Below are 21,885 nucleotides of genomic sequence, written 5' to 3'. Positions count from 1 at the left end.
ATAGTAGGTTATGTAAATTCACTGATGGAAATGTCTGCAAAGGCATTTGCATAGGTGGCATCCTGACAAGAGACCAAACTGATGACTGTGTTGTGTTATCAAGTTTAGAGCGTCTAAAAGGCGACCTCCGGTAAAGTCCATCACGGCTAGGAAGGGAGAGGATGGTTTGGCTACCAGGATCGTCACAAGGTGGGTGTCTTCCACTACGGGGTCAAGATGGTGTAATTTTATGATAAATTGTTGTCTTTAAATATTACGTAAAAAGTGATTAAAATGTGTAAAATTCTGATGATGCCACTTTGTGAAATTAGGTAATAAGATGAGACAGTAGTAGATGAATGTCATTTTATTAAAATTAATTTACATTCATATTTTTTTTACTTAATTTATTTAATATTCAAATCATCATTTTTATTTATTTTTTTTTTTTGTTTTTTAAAGATTTATAACACTATAATCATGCATAAAAATTCTGATTTGAATTGAAAAGATATTATTTATTGTCATGCAATTTTAAAAAGCGTTCAAGGTATTTATGAAATTCTGTTGGTAATTACAATTATATGTACAAAACTCTTCTTTTATTGAAAATTTTTAATAAATTTTGTTTCTTTTTTCTTCGTTACCTTTTACTTAAATAGTATTTTATTTTATATGATATTATTTTACAATTAGTAAAAGAATATTCCGTGATATTTACTTTTCACAAAACAGGCTAATAAGTGTAAAAATAATGCAGGATCTGTTTGATTCACCTGGTTACTATCAAATAATTTTTTTTTTTGTTTTTTACTTAAATTATTAAAATACTGCAGGCAGATAGTTAGCGTGACTTAGTCTATTTCCTTTCTTGGAATTGAAGTCTGCAGATAACATTTTACACGCAATGTACTACTATTATGTTTTCGGTTTTTTGTTTTAGTTTTCTTTTAAGAATATTACACTCATATTTTAACAGTTTACGTTATTTAGAGAAAAAATTATTATTATTTATATAGTATGTATAACCACGCTAAATCTACAATAAAAATATTAAAATGATAACTTTAAGAAAATATTTTGATTATAGGTCATTGTAATTTGAGGTTTATCGGTATACAAAATAATTTATGAATCTTTCAAAGTCGTACAAACACCTTTTATTGTTTCAATACTTTTACAGTATTATTATTTGCTTTTGTTTATTGTTGTTATTATTTTATATGATTTACATTAACCGGTGTATTTTGTGGCACGAAATCGGATTCCTGTTGTTTTAATCTAATTTCTCTTAAAAAATTTGTGGAATTATATAAATTCTGTTGCACTATTTCCTATTTTTTTCCTTTTAAAAAAAATATATATATATATATTTTTTTAACGTACTTTACGAATGTTTTTTTAAATATTTAAAAAAAGGCTGCTCTTTAATTACTAAATACTGTCTGTTTTACAATCGATGTTTATTTCTAACGTCAGTTAGTTTTTAAACATCTATTTATTGTACCCTTCTGTTGACCCATTTCCTATATTTTAAATAGACCGTTCGTTTAACATTTATTTGCTTGTCTGTTACGTCAAAATGACGTCAGTAAAATTATTGGAAAGAGTCAAGTGCGCGATCCCTTACGGAGTTTCTACATCAGTAGTTGTGCTTGATACATATTAGTTGATAGCTTTAATTTTTTCTACATTTATTACACAGAACGTCCCACGAAGAAACAAAGAAACGTTTAGGAAATGTTCTGACGGTGAAAATAATAATAAATGAACATTTCAAAAGTGAATAATATATTTTAAATTCTGATGATGTCACTTTTTGGAATTAGACAATAAGATGAGAGAGTGGTAGATATAAATATATCATTATTAAGATTAATTTACATTAATATTTTGTTACTTAATTCATTCAATTTTAAATCGTTATCATTTTAATTTTTTTGTGTTTTATTATTAACATGTATAAGACTATAATCTGGAAACTGGAAACGCTTTGTTTTTGAGTTACGGCTGTTGAAAGATTTCACCCGGATTTCAGTTCTAATAAAATGAAGCCCTAATGTAATTTTTGGAACCCAAATTTAGGAGTAAAGTTAGTGATTTCTTATGTAATTTGAGTAGGGAAATAGAAAGAAACAGGTTCCAGAATTACAACTCCAGTAGTTTTTAAGATATCTGACGAAAATTACAAACTTCGAATTCGAAAAACAAGTTTTTTTTTTTGGTTTGTAGAACAGTAGCTTTGTTAAATAACTAATAAATGCAGAAGATTTGGTAAAAAAACACTTGGAAAGAATTTACAGCTAGCGAAATTTTTCGCTCAGTAACTCGGAAACGAAGTGTTTTAATGTAAAAATTTTCATCGATTGAGGCTTTTGTGATGTAGATATAGAGAACAAAGTAGAAACTACGAAGAACCGATAAATTAAGGAATGAGAAACACAGAACAAACAGACGAACGAGAAACGAATAGAGGAATGAGGAATGAACAGGATTAAAGAAGAAAAAGCACTCATGCGGAAAGTACAGAGAAGGAAACTAATTAGGACATGTTGGAGGTAGGTGGAATCTTGAAAATTGCATCAGAAGAGTCAGCAGAAGAAGAAATCAAGCTGAGAAGAAGAAAAATGAAATTAATAAACGAGATAAAATTTGGAAACTATAAGGAGTCGTAGGGGAAGACTTTAGACAGAAATGGATAGAGACCTGCTGCGTAAGTGACCTGTCGCCAAATAAATCTCCAGATGATGATGATATACTTGGGATATAGAGAAGTTCTTGTTAATTAGTATATAATCAGTGATATTTGGTCGTTCCAGAAGACATAGCTTGAGGCTGTTTGTTAATAAAATAAGTTAATTTTTGACGTGGTTAACCTTCCATTAGTCAGTTACGATCGACAGTTAGTTTTGTAATTTATTTTGGGTTTTACTCTATTTAAATTTCGTTCTAGAACTCCGTTTTTTAAATTCAGAGCAAAATGAGTGAGGTCTTTTGTTCATAGAAATATTAGTTAAAACTTATTTGATTATTATTGTTCTAATGTGATTTATTTGTTATGCATTTTCTGTGTTTTATAAACATTCTATTTATTTTAGTTATTTAATTTTTGACTGTATATTCAAAAATTGTTCATATTAATTTCCATTTATTGTCATTTTTAAGTTATATTTTACAGAGTAAATTTTTTGATGTTCTGTAAGATGTTTCTTTAAGATACATCAATGAAAGATTTCTTTAAAAAAATTACATTGTCAAGTTCATTTGAAAATGTGTTTTATATGTGGTATCAACACTTAGTACTAGATTGTTATTGAATAGTTATATACAGACTGAAATCATTCGGTTTTTCTAAGTATTTGTTAACCTAAGCCGAGTGGCAGTTGGCTTGGGTTGCGTCAATCACCGGAAACTGGACCAGGAGACTGATCCCACGGGTCGACAGATGGGTGCAGAGGAGTTTTGGTAAGGTGGGTTATCACCTCTCCCAACCGTTTATCGAACACGGCGAGTTTGAGGGGCCTACCTGCACCGGTTTGGCAAGCGAGCTACGCCGACTTGTAGATATTGCGATGAAAATGATACTGCCGAACATACAATCTATATTTGTAGCAGATGGGACGAGATTTGTCAAAGAACAGGACTTCCTGATACAACACCTGAAGAGACTGTATTTATGATGAGACTGTATTTATCCATTTATGATGAAAGGTTGACCTGAATGGTATCAGGTTACAACAATGGTCACAAAAATACTAGGTACCAAAGCAAAGGAAGCTAGGGAATGGGAAGGTGAGTAATCTGCAGGTAGGGATTTCCGAGGACAGCCCAGCTCATGAGAGGGTGGTTCGCTGACGTGAGCCGCTCTTGACGACTGACCGCGTGGACCATCGTGTTTGTAGGTAAATAAAAGACCTTAGTTTTGGCTGAGTCTCTTCCTCACGGGTGGGACCTGATTTGAGCCCTGGCAAAGAAAAGACAGAGTCCCGACCTGCTGTCTGAACGACCCCTGTGGGGAACTTTGTGGGATCCCGCGGGATCTCGAAGGGTTTGAGGCGAGGCAACCGCTGAGGTTGTGCTATGTATTCGACGCTGGTCCAACCTCAATGGTAAGGGAAAAAAGTATTTTCATGCAAATTATCAAGTTGGGAAATTTGAATATAAAATATATAAATTTAAAAATACATAAAACGTTAATGGTGTTTAAGGTTGTTTTCATATTTAATCAAAATGCAGGTTTTTGCCTTTGACTTTTTATCAGTTTGTATACGACAGAGTTTTGTTAGGGCTACCACTATTTTAAATAAACATAAAATTACTAAGTCTTAGTAAAATTAAAATAATAAAATCAATTTTAATAATACTATTAAATTTTTCTTCAAATTCCTACTTGTTGAAATCAACGCAAAATTACGGATTTATTAAAAGTTGATATTTCTTTTTTTATTTTTCAATTGGGGCAGACTTTAAAAGCTGAAATTTAAAAAATTAAATAATAAAGATTTAAAAAATTGTTCAATATGTCTCTGGAAATCGCTTTTAATTATTTTGTTTTTTAAAATTATTTGTCTTCTCTTATATCAAATTTGTGGAAATGTATGTATAAAAAAAAAAATGTACCTCTAAAATTAAAAATTACATGGAACGCATCACCACTTTTAGTGTGCAACCTTCTTACTAGCTTTTAGCACATGGCCAGCTTCCAAGCTATTCGATCTTCCGCTAGTTTTTTCGTGCTTCCCTTCAGCCCTAACGTCGTCTATTATTTGGTATTTCTCCTTTCTTTTATCTTATCTACCTTCTTTCTTATACAGTGTCCTGTCCAATTTCTTTTTCTGCTTTTATAGTTTTTAGTACTTTCCTGCTTTCTCCGACTGTGTTTATCACTTCTTCATTTTTCATTTTATTTTCCATTTAGTCTGGTACAACTTTCTCTCTCTCTCTCTCTCCACATCCACATTTCTAATGCTTTAAGTCTTTTTTCATTCTGTTTCCTGTAAATCCTAGTTTCCAGTTCATAGAGAGCTTTATCCTGTTCAGAATGTGTAGAAGATAAAGTTTCTTCTTTAGATTCATTTCTAGGTATATGTACAGAAGATTTTTTTTTATAAATGTCTTACTATTAAAATGTTTATTGTTACTGGAATAATAAAAATTATTTCAGCTATTTAAAATAACTTAACTGCGTTTTTTACCATTTTTTGTATTAAACTTTTTTTCTCATTTATGTTCATTCCATATTTTTCACTAAATAAATTCTCTAAATTCTTTATAACTCGTAATCTATGGTCCATTTTTGTAAACGGAAAGTCAGAAGTTCTATCTATTCTTGTGGGTTTTATTATTTATCTTTTTTGTCTTTATTCTAGTTGTAACTTACTATAGTAAAACAAGAGATTCATTGAGACATTTTGATTTTATTTAGAATTAAAAGACACGACCGCCAAAAAAAATCATTGCTGACAAATATTGCTCTTTTATACTGGAGAATTACTATAATAGGATACTTAAAGAGCGTATGGTTGACAATTTTGCATGTAGTACAAAGTGATTTTTTAGTCCTGTTACCCAATTTTAAATGTAATTTAAGAAAGGGAAATTTCGGTGGAATAAAAAATTGTATTTGTTACTTACAAAAGAGATTTAATAAAAAGCTATTACTTACATAATTGTTAAAGAATATGCTCAAAATGCCCACCCCTTGCGGTTATACACGCACGGACTCTTTTCAGCATATTAGCAGAAACCTTTTTAAGAGTTGCATTGGAAATATTCGTGATTAAGTCTGTAATATAATGACTTTAAGTTCATCAATAGTGTGAGGATTGTTTTTGAAGGCCTCGGACTTAATATAGCCCCCACAAAAAGTAGTCAGGAAATTTGAGGTCTGGGGACCTTGGAGGCCATAAGCCCTTGCTTATTATTCGATCATCAAAGAACTCTTGCAGAAAATCTATGGTTTCGCGAGACGTGTGGCATGTAGCGCCTGAAACAAGCAATACCGTTTTTGAGGTTCCAGGAGGGACACAAATTAGCGCACAATATTCCTGTACACATCACCACTTACTGTCTATTCGAAGAATATGGATCCGACGACGATGACGAGATATACGATGACGAGATATCGCACACCATACATCAATTTCAGGATACAAAGAGTTGTCTTGTAAAGCGTTAGGATTTTCAACCTCCCAAATTCGATAGTTTTGATTGTTTACATAACCATTGAGATGGATCCAAGCTTCATCACTAAAGAACAATGTGTTTAAAAATACGATTCGTTATCATTTACGAGAGACCTAAACCAACGGCAATATTGCAATCGCTTGTTTAAATCTGGAGGCTGAAGCTCTTGGACTAATCGTACGCGATACGGATACAGTTTCAATTTTTTAGCAGCTTTCTGAACGCTCGAGTATGACAAACCGACTTGCACGGAAAGTTTTTGTAATTTTTTCCGTGGAGAATTGACCAATCTTGTTTTCACATTCTCTAAAACGTCATCTGTCAAGCGAGTGAGTTGGTCGACCAGTATGTTTTCTGTCGCAAACGCCACCTGTCTCTCGAAATCGGTTTGCTAACCTAGAAATTGACATTTTTTCTGGCGAAGGAACACCAAAAAATTTAATCTGAAATGATTCTTTTACACTCGCGTACGATTTCGTAGCAAAATATTGTTCAAGAATAAAAACTCGTTGTTCTTTGGTAAAAGACATTCTGTTCGTAACACGACCGGAAACGGCACAAAAGTTTACGCAGCTCAAGGAGAATCAACTCACACTGCCGTATCTATACCGGTTGAGTAGCGCTACCAACTTCGTATCACAAAAAAAAAATTTCCTTTCTTAGAAAAAATTTACTAGACATTAACTATTAGGTAACAGGACTAAAAAATCACTCTGTATAATTTTTTTTTTCAACTTTTTTAAATTTATTTAAACATATACATATATATATATATATATATATATATATATATATATATATACGTATTTATATTGCCTACTTTATATTTATATTGTGACACTTCGGGTAATGTAAGGATCCCAACGCGGAGTAATACATATAAATCGGTTCAGACGTTGAGCTACTATGATGGAACATACATACATACTCCGTCTAAATACATTAAACTTCTTTTTGGGCAGTCGTTTAAAAAAAAATCGAATTTGCAACTGTATTACATTCAGTTGTTTTCTGTTTTTATTAAATTTGAAAATAAAACTCTGAGTGACTGATTTGTGCAAAGACATGAAGATTATATACTATTTGAAAAGGCTTGCTTGTTCAACATAAAACTAATTTTTAAAATAACTTAGAAATCAGATTCCTTTAGTTTCAATATTATCCCTCCAAATAAAACATTTTATTTTTTTTGGTAAAGTTACTAAACTAATTAATTTTTATTTATTATTATTATTATTTTAATATTTTTCGATAAAGTAAATGATAATGTAAGTAGGATTCGTAAAATGGAAAAAGCTTATAGACTGACAGCGGATGTTTACAATAAGAAATCCTTAAGCTACGAAGCTAAACTACGACACTACAAATCAGTAATTTACCCAGAAGCGTTTTATAAAGTTTATTATAAAGCGTTTCAGGAAAGTTTATTATAAGAAGAGATCTTTTAAAAGAAGAAAACGGAATCTTAAGGAAGAATTTTGGATCCAAAAGAACAGAGGAAGTTGATAGGTTAAATCTAACAAAGAAATTTACCAAGAAATGAAATTCAGGAATTTCTTTTTGTTAATTTCTTCTTTTTTTTCATTTTGAAATTTTAAATTAAGGCGGATATTTAGAAACAGAAATGCGAAAAAGAAGAATTAGGTTTTTTGCCGTATTTATAGAATGAGTGACAATAGATTTACAAAGCAATTACGTATCTCACCTTTTTTGTTGTCTTCAGTCATTTGACTGATTTCATGCAGCTCTCAAAGATTCCCCATCTAGTGTTAGTCGTTTCATTTCGGTATACCCCTTACATCCTACATCTCTAACAATTTGTTTTACATATTCCAAACGTTGTCTGCCTGCACAAATTTTTCCTTCTACCTATCCCTCCAATATTAAAGCGATTATTCCAGGTTGCCCATAAGTATGTTTCTTCTTTTAACAATATTTTTTGAAATGCTTCTTTCGATTCGCCGCAACACCTCTTCATTTGTCACTTTATCCGCCCATCTGATTTTTAACCTTTTCCAGCAATGAAATGTGGTGCTTTTACAGCACCACATTTCAAAAGCTTCTAATCTTTTCTTCTCAGGTACTCCGATCGTCCAAATTTCTCTTCCATGTAAAGCTACGCTCCAAACATATACTTTCAAAATGTTTTCTTGACGTTTAAATTAATATTTGATGTAAACAAATTATTTGTCTGACTGAAGGCTCTTTTCGCCTGTCCTGTTCGGGATTTTATATCGCTCCCGCTTCGTCCACCTTTAGTAATTTTACTTCCCAAATAACAAAATTCTTCTACCTCCATAAACTTTTCTGTTCCTATTTTCACATTTAGTGGTCCATCTTTGTTATTTCTACTATATTTCATTACTTTTGTTTTCTTCTTGTTTATTTTCATACGATAGTTCTTGCGTAGGACTTCATCTATGCCGTTCATTGTTTCTTGTAATTCCTTTTTATTCTCGGCTAGAATTACTATATCATCAGCAAATCGTAGCATCATTATCTTTTCACCTTGTACTGTTACTCCAAATCTAAATTGTTCTTTAACATCATTAACTGCTAGTTCTATGTAAAGATTTAAAAGTAACAAGGATAGGTAACATTCTTGGCGGACTCCCTTTCTTATTACGGCTTCTTTCTTATGTTCTTCAATTATTACTGTTGCTGTTTGGTTCCTGTAAATGTTAGAATTCGTTCTTTTATCCCTGTCTTTGAACCCTAATTTTTTTAAAATGGCTTAAAACACTTTATTCCAGTCTACGTTATGCCTTTTCCAGGTCTACAGATGCCAAGTATGTTGGTTTATTTTTTATTAATCTTCCTTATATTATTAATCTGAGTGCTAAAATTTCTTCCCTTGTCCCTATATTTTTCCTGAAACGAAATTGGTCTTCTCCTAACACTTCTTCCATATCCTCTCAATTCTACTGTAAAAATTCCTCCTCTACAGAATACTAGTACACATTTTTTATGCAAGGCTAGTTAAACTAATTATTTTGTATTCTTCACATTTACCTGCTCCTGCTTTCTTTGCTATCACGACTAAAACACTCTTTTTGAAGTCTCATGGAACTTTTCCATTTTCTTAATTTATTTCACTTTTTCAAAGATAGAAAAACAAAATTAGAGTAGCACTGTGAAGTAAACCAAGAGCTAGAAAAACTAAATAAAAATTGGATAAAATAATAGCAGATAGAATAGATTTTCGGAAAACTGTTGAGGATTTCAAACTAGATGAAAGTAAAAAATCAAAGAACAGGTCCAGAAAATTTACAGAAAAGCAAAAACAAGCACTCTAGGCAAGAAGGTAAACGCAATGGAAACAACGGAAAAAAGATGTAATGAAGAAAGTGCAACGAGATCTAAAAAGCTCTAATCGAAAGAAGAATGAGAAAATTATAACGAAAAAGGAGCAAAACCTTTTTTACAATCTATCAATAAATATTGAATTGAAAGACACATAAATCAACTACACTAAATTAAAAATTAAAATAGACTTGTTATTGTTATAATGTTACCAATCAGTTTAAAATTTACGTTCATCTTTGAATAAATAAAGTAGCCTGCTATGATTTTGTTTCTTGTTTTTTTAAATAATAATTACATTTATTTAATATGTTTGTTTTATTTGTTTCAGAGGCTGGTTTGGTATTCGCCTGACGATACCGTTAAGATGTGCGTTGTAAAGGGGAAAGATGAGGTATGTTAAATATCTTTCATTGTATTGTTCTGTTTTTCTTTTTAAATTTAATTAAATAAATTTTCCTTGATATTAATGTAAATCATTTATAACTTATTTCAAAGAAAGGTATTATGTTTCGTCGTATGAGAAACATATTTATAACTACAACAGAGGGAAAGTTTCTGCTAAGCTCTACAGGGTATCTTTTGAATTAAATCACTGTAAACCATTCGTATAAATTCGTGTAGATCCGGAATTACTTTGTTCACAGTCATGAAAAATTTCATAAAATAATTTTTTGAGAAAAAAACAAACATAATTGTAGCTCAGTTCCATCTATAGTTTACTTTCCTCTCGATTATTAGTTTAGATTTTGGAACACTCACATCATAGGATTTGCATATTTTCCACTGTTAACACATAATTTACTGTTGTTTGGTTGTTTTTTTTTTTATAGTTCATAATATTTTATTAAACAATTATCAAAAAAACAGTTAAAAGTATTAAAAAATCAATTTTCTCTGCCAATATTAGAACTCTAAATTATTTGGTAATCATCAGACAAATTTTTAAAAACGCTTATAACAGAATTAAAATAAATCGATAAAATAATAATAATTTTTTTTAATAAATCTATAACATATAAATCATCTAGAAAAATGTAAGTATTGCGATTCTGTATCAAAATGCTATATGTTTATTATAATTATTTCCGTTTTCAAATCTAGTTATTTGTACAGTATTTCAGGACGTTCTAACAGAATTTTAAAGTGTATTCCTCAGATTAAAAAAACTTGAAAAGTTCACAACAAACATGGGTTTAGAAATTCTTTGGTCGAGTTACAGCAAGTAAAGAATTCCTCATGATTTTCGTTCCAGCAGTTTAGTTCCTTATGAATATTCCAAAAGTCTCCATATCTCATGCAGCTTTCTGGATTCGAGATCCGTAGGCAGTCGATCCCTTGCTTTTAATGTGTGACTGAAGTGTAGTCTTGTATAGTCTCAGGCCGACCATACCTGCTACTTGTGGTTAATTGAAACTCAACCGCAAAAGAACACCGGTGTCAAATAAATCCAAATAAAACCAACTACTTTTATTAGGATTCAAACCTGAGAATTCCAGTAGTAAAATGAGCTGTACTGAAATTCTTGGGTCATACCCTAAACTGATGGTTTGTATGTTTTTTAACCTGAAAAATAATGAGCCTTATTACTGTACATCCTAAGTATTACTGTTTATGAAAAAAAAAGATGTAAAATCCAAAACAAAGTCGAAAAGTCACCAGGTTGGTCTAGTGGTAATCTCGTCGTCGTAATACAGCTGATTTCGAAGTCGAAATTCTCAGGTTCAAATCCTAATAAAGTTAGTAACTTTTATTCGGATTTGAATACTAGATCGTGGATACCGGTGTTCTTTGGTAGTTGGGTTTCAATTAACCTCACGTCTCACGAGTAGTCGACCTGAGTTTCTTCAAGACTACAAATTTACCGGTACAGTTATATTTACTAAGTCGCTAATGACTTGCTGAAAATGAATTGTTAACAATTGATTGATTAAAAATGAATTATGGATGCTACTATAAATAAAAGTATTAAAAAAAAGTCGAAAAGCATATTTTTAAATTTGTACAAATTGACTTATTGTGAAAACTTTGATATAAATGAAGTAAAAGATTTAAGAAAGCACAAAAATTTCAGAAATTCGATTTTTAATTGAAATAAAATTGTCCAAATTTGGTAGAAAACTGTTTATTTATGGGTTTGAGAAAACCTTTTTTCGTATTTTAATGCAAACGTAAAACAAGGTTGTTTTTTTTATATATTTGAAATGAGGTTTATTAAATCAAATGTGTGTCGTTTTCAGCGACCACCGTATTCTATTTCTGAGGTAAAATCATAATCCTGAGAACTGAGGTAAAATACTGTGATAACTTATTTTCATAAGCCTCTTTTAAAGATCTAGAAGAGTCTCACGGTGCAAGGATGGGACTTTACAATAAATATATCAGATCTTTTCAACCAAGTTGTCTTAATTTTTTATGAATCACAAAAGATATATGGGTTTCTGGCGTTGCCGTGATGGAAGACGACATTTTTCCTATTGATTATTGTCGCTTTATTTCATTTGCTTATCGTAATCTTTCCAGTCGTTGACAATAGAAATTAGAATCAATCGTTTGTCTGGACGGTATTAGCTCATACTGAGCAATTCCTTTCCAATCCCACCACACACAACATCACTTTTCATAGCGTCAACCCTGGCTTTTCCACCGTTTGCGGAGCTCCAACTCGCTTCGATCACGATTTTTTCTTGCTCGTTATTAAATTGTACGTGATCTAATTTTTGAAATGAGTCATTTCAAAAATGGTTCGATTTCTTACCGTTTTAGCAAAGACTCAGAAATCGAAATTCAATCTATTAAATTTGACATTGTTAAATCATATGGCACCCAAACATCGAGTTTGTTGTATAACAATCTATATCTAGATAGATATATATATATATATATGTTGTATAGATATAATTATATCTGGAAAAAAATAATTATAATAAATGTTTTGACTTAGAATTAAAATGCTTACATTTTTTTAAATTTATGTTAGTTCCGATTCTATATTAAATATGCATTGCAGATCTTCGCAATACAGAAGATATCACAGTTGTATCTTTCGCAAACGACACAGCATCTTGTCGGTAAATCGTGAACCCAACCTTGTCTCGGGCAAACTGCAACCTGCACTTCACCTTATCAACGAATGGCTGCGTAGATGGAGGATGAAATCAATCCTGCCAAATCGAACCACGTGAAATTTACCATGAGGAGGAATAATTGCTCTCTGATTCAACTGGACAATCCTTTCATCCTTGATGCGGACACAGTACTTTACCTAGGGTTATATCTAAATCTTGATTTAGATATTGATTGACTTGGAAGGATCTCGTTAGAGAAGAGGAGATAACTGAATCCTAAACTTGCACGTATGTACTGGCTCCTTGATACCAATAAAACGGTGTCATTGTCATTTGTTCTTGCGAATAAATTATTGTTTTATAAGGTTTTCCTGAAACTAGTATGGAGGTATGGTGCCCACGTATGGGGACAGTAACATTCAAATCATCCAACGTTCTAAAACCAGGTATTCAGGGTAGTATCAGGGACTCCATGGTTCGCTAGGAACGATGAGATGCATGAGCATCTTGGGGTGCCACGTGTTCGTGAGGAGATACGGAAAACCAGTAGGGCCTACGTATCAAAGTTGGACAAGCGTGTGAATCATCTGGCGCTGAATCTACTTGACAAACGTGAGGAAGTACGAAGATCGAGGAGGCTATACGTCCTGGACCTCGTTTTTCTTTGAGGGCACAGATGATCATTGGACCCATTCCTCGTGTATTGATACAGTGGTTATTATGATAAAGACAGTTTAAACTTTAAGGATTTATTTTAAAAATTTGGCATATTTTGAAGATGATGGTTGACTCGTGAGTCGGGGGTCTGGTTTTTCTGCTGAGAATTCGTTGACTGCTGTTTTCTGACTCTTGCTTTTATTTGCCTTTATTTGACATTAATATCTGTGACTTCACTTGAAGAACTAAAATCTTTTCTGCCTTTATTGTTTGTCATTTTTTATCTTTCTTTTTGTTAATTAATTGCTTTGTGTTGGGAGAGGTGATTCATATTATTAAAATTGTATATGAGATGGGTGAATTGTATCTTTGGATGGTTTACTGACGTGTTACTTTTAGCCAAAAATTTTATTTGTCACAATCCTTTTGGCGACCGAATGTAAAAATTAATTGCTGAAAATTAAAAGTAGTTTTATAAAGACCGATTAAGAAATTACGTGATTTAATTTAATATGCTCCTTAGCTTGTTTATATTGTTCCATAATAATGTCTTATGTATATATTGTATAATGTATTATGTATATAATGTCTTATGTATTTATGTATATATATAATGTAGATTTTCTTTATTAGTAGTGAAAATTAATTGCAAATTACTGTTAACTGTTTTATTTAATACTGTTTTAATGTAATTCTATTTAAAGATTCGGTAAATTGTATAAGAAATAAAACATAAAATACATGTAATAACCTCTAAAATCGTATAATTTTTAATTCCGAATTTAAAGTAGTAATCGAAAAGTGCGTAATACTCTATCGAAATAAACTCGTTTTAGTTTCATTCAATTAGTTCAAATTTTTTAATATTATGATAACTGTTAAATTTGAATACCACGCGATCGTTGCCGCGAAAAGATTGATACACACACGTGCGCGCCTACAAAGTACATGATATATACGTCTAGTTACAAAAGCATACACATGTACATACGTCGTGCGTGACAAGAACTAACGCACTTCGTGTAGTGATTTCTTTAGTTTATTACGGTAGTGTATTTTCCAGGACAGTAAGTTAGGTACTCATGTGACACTAGAAGTACTCAAGGGGGTCTCAAGAAGTGGGAGTCAATTCCAAACACGTCAGTTTGATTCTCGTGAGAGACATTCTTCTTTTTCAGTATACGCTATTCTTTGAATTTCAATTTTTTTTTTTTTCTTAGGATTATATCAAATACTAATACATATTTTCCTTTCCTGACAGTGTTACAAAAATGTAAAGGGTTTATGTATTCTCTACCTTCTTGATCTTATCCTTTTTAATTTTATTTCGCTAATATATTAGTGAAATATATATTCCTTTCCACTTTTTGTTAAATTATTATTATAAAAAAACACATACGTAAAGTCAATTGTGAAAGTCATTCTTTATTCGTTTAATGTTATAGACGTTTAAAGAAAATTATAGGTCACGTTACGAAATTTAATTAATCTAAAAAATTATTTTAACAAATTATTATCATTTTGAATAAAACGTTTTCAGCTTTTTACATATACTTACTTGAAGGTACATACTTATTCTTTTTTTTTTTTGTTTTATAGTAAATATTTTTTGAGTTACCCAGCTTAGATTTGGTACTGTATACATTTAATAAAATCCTATTGATGCTGAAAAAAATATTAATACAACTTTCGCTTTCTTTATTTTTTTATATTTTTCCTTCCTTGTACGAAACAAATGAAGTATTGTGAACGCGAAGAATTTCGGTGTTCAAATTTAAAGGATATATATCCATTTTGACCATCCCTGAATCCATTTTGATTAGTTTCGGCCTGACGTCTGTACATATGTATGTACGTATATACGTAACATAACTCAAAAATCATTAGTCGTAGGATGTTGAAATTTTGGATTTAGGACTGTTATAACATCTAATTGTGCTTCTCCCCTTTCATTTCAATCAACTGGACTAAAAGTGTCCAAAAAACCCCAAAATTCAAAACATTTGAAATTGGAATTTTTCTTAACTGTAGTAATAAGCCCTGGTTGAAAGCTTTTTAACGATATATCACAAGTGGTAGGTAATTTATTTTCATTGGTTCCAGATTTATAGCCAAATAAAATTTTAATTAATGAAATATTTAGAACTTATAAGGTGGAGCCACGTCGGTCCAAATCAGACTTCATCTCTTTTTTTTACCTTTTTTTTAATTTAAATATATTGATTTATTGATAATTATTAACCTCCGATTGTAAAAAAAAATAAAATTAATAATAATTCAATAACAATTTGTAAAAATTAAAAAATATCAGAAGTTATTAATGAAATAAAATTGTATGTACTTTTCATTTAAAAAAAATGTGTGTATGAAATTTAATAGGCGTACAAATAAGTTCATGTATGTGTTGTCTATATCAAATTTGTTTAGGTTAAATTATGTAAAAAAGATGTTAAATAAATATATAGAACCGATTTTTAAAAACCTATAAAATATTAAAAATTAATACTTCAGTTTTTCTTTTAGTGTAAACTTCTTGAACTCGATATTAAATTATCAATCACCAGAAAATTACTACTAATTTACATCGATATCAGAATTCGAAATTAAAACAAGGATGGAGAATTTATTGATTTCAATTATTTACTACGTTTTTTAAATATTGATTCTAAACTTTAGAACTTTAATTTTATTTAAAACTAGCTCCCCGCCGCAGCTTCTCCCGCGCTATATATATTACTTATGTTACCATAGCAGTCAATCTTTTTATTTTATGTTTTTTTAGTAACCGGAAGCAAGTGCAGCCAGTAACACATACAATAATGATGGCAGTGGCTGGTTTCATTGACCCACAGCGCTGTATTCTTTCGCATCCCTTAAAAAAACCGCAATTAATAAAACCCGAAAATAGTTTTTAAATATTTATCTGAAGAGTATTTGCAAGCTTAGATCTACTGAATATCTCGTGTACTACATGGTTTTACGTTTTAGTTTCTCATTTAGTACATAGTTGGCATTGGGAAAATTTACAATCATTGTTCAACATTTTTTTGACTTTCCTTCATTCCCTTTCACAGGAAATGTAGAAACTGGTTTTATTAACATGAAGATTGACCTTACCAAATATCAGGTTGATTCTTCATTTTTTGAGAAATTAAAAAACTAACAATGTTTTGAAAAAAATTCAAAAATCCATTTTAACCCTTGAAACTCGGAATTTCAAAATATCTAGAAAATGGATTTTATATATTAGTAATCATTCAGTTCAGACCCAGATCACACAGTGATAAACATTCATAGTCCACTATTAATTAAAGTTTGTCTTCAACCGGCAAATCTCCACTACTATGTAAATATATATATATTTTTTTAAATTTTTTAAGATTAAACATATCTAAAAACCTTCTCACTTATGCCAAGAAACAAGGGTAAAAATTTGGTTGTATTGATCGGATAATTTTTTTGTTTATCCAAAGAAACAAAACCTTCTTCCTTCTTATATAATAGTATAGATATGTATTGATCTACAATAAAACATTGTGTACAAAGAATTTGCCGTTAATAAGAGAGGTGAAGATGAGAAGAGCCTGTCTTGATAAATATTATGGGTAGAAGCAACGTTAACTATTACTATCCGTGAGTTAATTCCTTCAAGAATGTAGTAGAAATGTGACATTCTGTTTTATAAAAACGGAATATTTATTAATACTCAAAAAAAATTCTAAATTTACATTGTCTTTAAAAATAATTTGAAAGATATATCTAATTTTTAGTTAAACCTATTGTAAAATGTAGCCTTAACGGTATTAAACTAATATTTTTAACTAAAATAATGTCTTTTATCGTAAAAAATTATTTTTCTAATTCAATAATATTTGGTCGGGTAAATAAGGTTGCGCCCCTGAAAACTCGTCTGCACACAATGAACGATACGATATCATCATGTATATTTACCGTTTTGTGTAGTTATATTTTTTTGTTTTTTATTAATAAATTTGTGCTCATGTATTATTTCATTAATCTTAATATTTTGAAGCTCCTCATGACGTGTTATACCGCTAGTGAAAGATCTTTCAAAACAGGTTAATTATTTATTTTCAGTGAATAAATATCTCACGTGACAGATAAGGTGGATAAATTATTTTATATTATGTAGAAGTATGTTTTTTTTCTTTTTACTTAAATTTTCTAACCCGTTTCCCTGAAATTTCTCGCAAAAATATGTCAAATATGAATGACATCAGATTACGTATTATTATTATATTATAACGATCAAATATTAAGAATGATGAAATTATCTTCAAACATTAACCGTTGATTCCATAATTCTTTGTTTTAATAATCTTCAATTTAAGTTATCTGAAAAAAATACCATCCGAATTGAAATTTTTTGAAAATTTTTCTCGGAGAAGATATGGATATGAAAGGCATTCACTACTGGAAAAGCGCGTACCTATCCTTTACAAATATTTTATTCCGATCGTTTCTTCTCCTTAAATGTAGAAGGAATTTCTTAGTGTTTGCTATCAAGAATGAAAGGAAACCGTAAAAAAATTTTGGTTAAAACATTGTCACAAAATTTGAATTTCTCTTATTTAACATTTATTTACTACGTATATTACATTTGTACTTTTTTAAATTTTTACTATTTCTTATTAAAATATTGCAAATGTTGTACTTCACTATTGTATACTTAAATATCTACTAGTTATTAAATATCACTTTATTTTACATTTAATAATTTGTATGTATTAAAACATAATTTGTATTGTATGTATTACAACATTTGTACTTTATCATTTAATATTTGTAACATTTGCACTATTTCTTATTATGACATTGTATCTGAAACGCATTACTATTGTAATTATAACATTTATACTTTACTAGCCGGCCCATTTAGCCAGAACCTGGATCCTTGGGCTCAGATCAGCCCGGGCGAATCTCGCAGCTAACTCAGAGGCCTCCCGGGCCAAGGGGCCTACCCCATGACCGAAGAGTTCGCTAAGCTCGCCATTCCCAATTTGTAGGAGAGGCCGGTTCCCTGGATACCCTAAGCTTGCTTCGGCGCCATTCCCGTCTGCCCGAGGGCTCCATCCCCTGGACCCTGCAGTTTATGTTATCCTCATAGTTGTGTTAATAATACTGATAAACAGTAATTATACTTTTCAGGCTTCATAGAAATTTGAAAAAGAAACTAAATTACAAAAGATAGAGTAATAGTATCTATGATAACCAAAGTACACACACCTTTGACAACGAAAATATTCATAACTTATTTCTTTGCCATGCTGGCAGGAATATAATAATGAAGTAAAAAGCTTAATATATTTTTTCCTTAATGAATATTTTTAATACCTTAATCTTCAAGGGAGCTAGGACCTCGGCCGATGGCTTAAAACCTTCCCGGGAATAATAAAAACGTATCTATCCTGCAAATTTTAAAGTAATCGGTCAGTTGTTTCTTGTGTGATGCGATAAAAGACAAATTTTATATTTACGAGTAATGTATATACAAGTATATACATTTCCGAATAACCGTGAGAGTACCTAATGCATACAAAAGTTAGCTTCAACCTAACAAATTCCCGGTTTGAATTCTGAAAACCGGACGATTGTTTTCAGAGACATTATAAAGCACCCCACTGGATCTCCCAAAGCCAAAGCGCCCCACGGGCACCTTGTTTGTTGCCTGTTGATGGTGATGATTGGTCTAGCCTCCTACTATGTGCTCGTATACCTCAGCATATTAGCCTCACACTCAGTACCCACGGGAAGCTCATTATTCTTAAAAAGAATTTTTTTTAAATTTATTTAATATTATTTAATTTAAAGTAAATTTAATTCTATTATTTTTGTAATATTATTCATTCGATTGTTGGTTCAAATCATTCAATTGAAGCCCAACTCATACAGGAATAGAGACTCACAAGTCATTAATTCAATTTATTAAAGTTTGTACTTCTACCGGAAAATCTCCACTACTACATATTTTTTTCTCGAAATCTTTTGAGATGAAGTATATCTAAAAACCTTTATCATTTATGCTAAGAAACATGGATAAAAATTTGGTTGCGATTGATCGAGTAGTTTTTTGTTTATCCCGAACAAACAAAAACCCTCTTCCATTTTATGTAATCTACCTATACTATTAGATTATTATATACTTAAATATCTGTAATTTGTATATGGAATTGTGTAAATAGATTGAATTTAAATACAGTACATGTCATAAAGAAAAGTATCTATTAATGTACAAATTAAATGAATTTATAAAATGATACTAAAGAAATTTTATAATAAAGTAATAGGTGAAAAAAATAAGTAAAAAACACAATAATATTTTTATTGAAATTGCTTTATTGCATTTTTATTGAAAGTGCTTTCCCGTGAAACAAGGATGAAGAAAATGAGATTATTTGATTAAATTACTGTTATTTATAAAGTTATGAATATAGTAATAGTTTTGTAAGGAAAAATAAATTGTTTATAAAATGTTTAATAAATTTTCATGAAGATCTTTGAAACGGCTTAGTAATATATATAAAAAATTGACAACTAAAGCATCTTTTTTTTTAGACCAATTGATTAAGTATTTTCATTACTAAATAAAAAACAAATAATAATAAACTGATTTATACATATTGATTTTGTGAGTACGTTATACGAATGTGGCTTATGTAAATGCATTAATTGATTGCATTGATATTTATTTGGTGTGATAAAGTTGAGTGTTATTAATTTTAATCAAAAAATTACTATTTAAAAATAAACGGAACCACGTTCATTTTTTTATTTTATTAATTGATTAGAGGTTTGTTTGTCCCTCGTTTTTTGTGATGACTTTTCTGATAGGTAATTTTTTCCTGTCTTTCCAATATGCTACAATACAATATTTATATCACAAGCAATATGTCTTTCAATATACAACCAATGATAGGTTGTTTGGTTTATTGCATTGTTTATGATCTGATATTACAAATTTTATTTGATATTGGATGTTAATAGACACCGTTAAAATGTTATATAAGTTTCAATTGTGTTACAATCCCTGTACGGTTGATATAGTTTGAGTTTTATTGTTTAATTGGCAGGAGCGTGTCATTAAAGATGAACCTGAGGTTGGGTAAAACTAATTTTCTTAATTTAATTAAGCTTATATTCCTTTGCAAATATTTTCATTTCAAAATAAACGTTGCTGTAGTTTATGTATTTTATTTTATTAAAAAATATAATAAAATAGATTGCTACACATTGATTTTACGAGTACGTTATACGGATGTGGCTTATGTAAATGCATTAAGATGTTTATTTAGCTTGTGTGAATAGAGAATGCAGTGTTATTTTTATGTAAATTTTATTAATTTCCAGACTACGTAAATGGGGTTAGAATTTTACATCGAATCTAAATGAAATTCGTATAATACTAATAGTAATTATAAGGGTTTAATAAATGTGTACGTTTTCTATGTAAAAGTAGATTTTATAAAATTAATATTCAAATGATAAGTATTAGATTTAATTTTAAACTTACTAAGTTTTCGGATCTAAAGCCGAAGCGGTAGCATTACGACTCGGCTGTTGGGGTTCAGTGAGAGGCGGAGTAGGTATTGTGGAGATTTCGTCTATGAGGGCTATGAGGAGAGAGAGTATCATATCAATTCCGTTCCAGGATTAGGAGGAGGTTGAATCCCCTTCTACTTTCCTCTTGCACCGTAAAACCACAATACATTTACATTCCGTTTGCCTCTGTTTCTGTTGTTTCAAATACTGCTCATTAATAGAATTATTTTGGGGTTAATCTGTCGAGTGCAGTCTATGAATTCGTTGTTGCCATACCACACTATACCGCTACTACCATCTACTTTACCACCATTGTAATCAATACAGTCGCGTTACTACGTTATGTGCATGCGTATGTCGGTGCGCATGTACTTGTGCGTACACATGTCTACGTATCTTTACATAATGTACGTTAGTAATTGTGTTTATATCCCTCTGATTGTATTAATGAGTTGTATATATCAACTCGAGTTATTTAAAGACAAGCCTAAAAAATTTTGTTTTATTTATATATTATAACGGATTAATATTATTTTTTTATTAATTAACAAGCGTGGACATCTTTGTAAATACAGAAACACCACCTCATAAATTTCAATTTTAAAACGCACAAATCACTTTGCAAATGTTATGGTTTTTTATAATCAAAGTGTGATAACGAATTGGGCATTATGTTTTATATCATAAACTGATAAAATTTATACAAATTAATGAAATTCCACTACAAATTTTCAATCCTTTTAAAATCTTCAACCAGGTAACGTTTCACGTTAAGTTATATCACTTTACTTTCCAAATGTACGTATATTTTAAAGGATAACCGTAGAATAACATGGTAAAAGTTACCAATTTTTGTATGAAATTTTTTTTGGCATTTTCTATTGTAAGAGTATGTAAAATATTAAGTTACCGGCATTCACTAGTTTTTAATATTATCATATTGGTAATAATATCACTTTGGTGAAAATTTATTTAAATTTTGCCCCATCATAACAGCCACCTAGCTTACGTAAAAGATAGAAATATGACCCAAGCACGATTATAATTCTCTTAAAGCAAATCCAATAAAAAATTAACCAATGACAATACACATTCATCCTTTCATATCGGAGATTACACTTCCACAGATTAC

General features: G+C 30.4%; 1 protein-coding gene across 1 annotated transcript in view; it reads left to right on the top strand.

The window, feature by feature from the left end:
- The window catches only part of LOC142320865 (semaphorin-1A-like), a 465,152-nt gene that overhangs the window by 199,064 nt on the left and 244,203 nt on the right, over window positions 1-21,885 (top strand). Inside the window, exon 3 of the mRNA XM_075358842.1 lies at window positions 9,800-9,862. Within this exon, the coding sequence (XP_075214957.1) occupies window positions 9,800-9,862 (63 nt within the window). The remainder of the gene's footprint in view (window positions 1-9,799; window positions 9,863-21,885) is intronic.

The sequence above is a fragment of the Lycorma delicatula genome, chromosome 3 (assembly GCF_047948215.1).
Source record: "Lycorma delicatula isolate Av1 chromosome 3, ASM4794821v1, whole genome shotgun sequence".
NCBI lineage: Eukaryota > Metazoa > Arthropoda > Insecta > Hemiptera > Fulgoridae > Lycorma > Lycorma delicatula.
The sequence above is the reverse complement of the archived record's forward strand: the minus strand, read 5'-3'. Positions and strand labels throughout refer to the sequence as shown.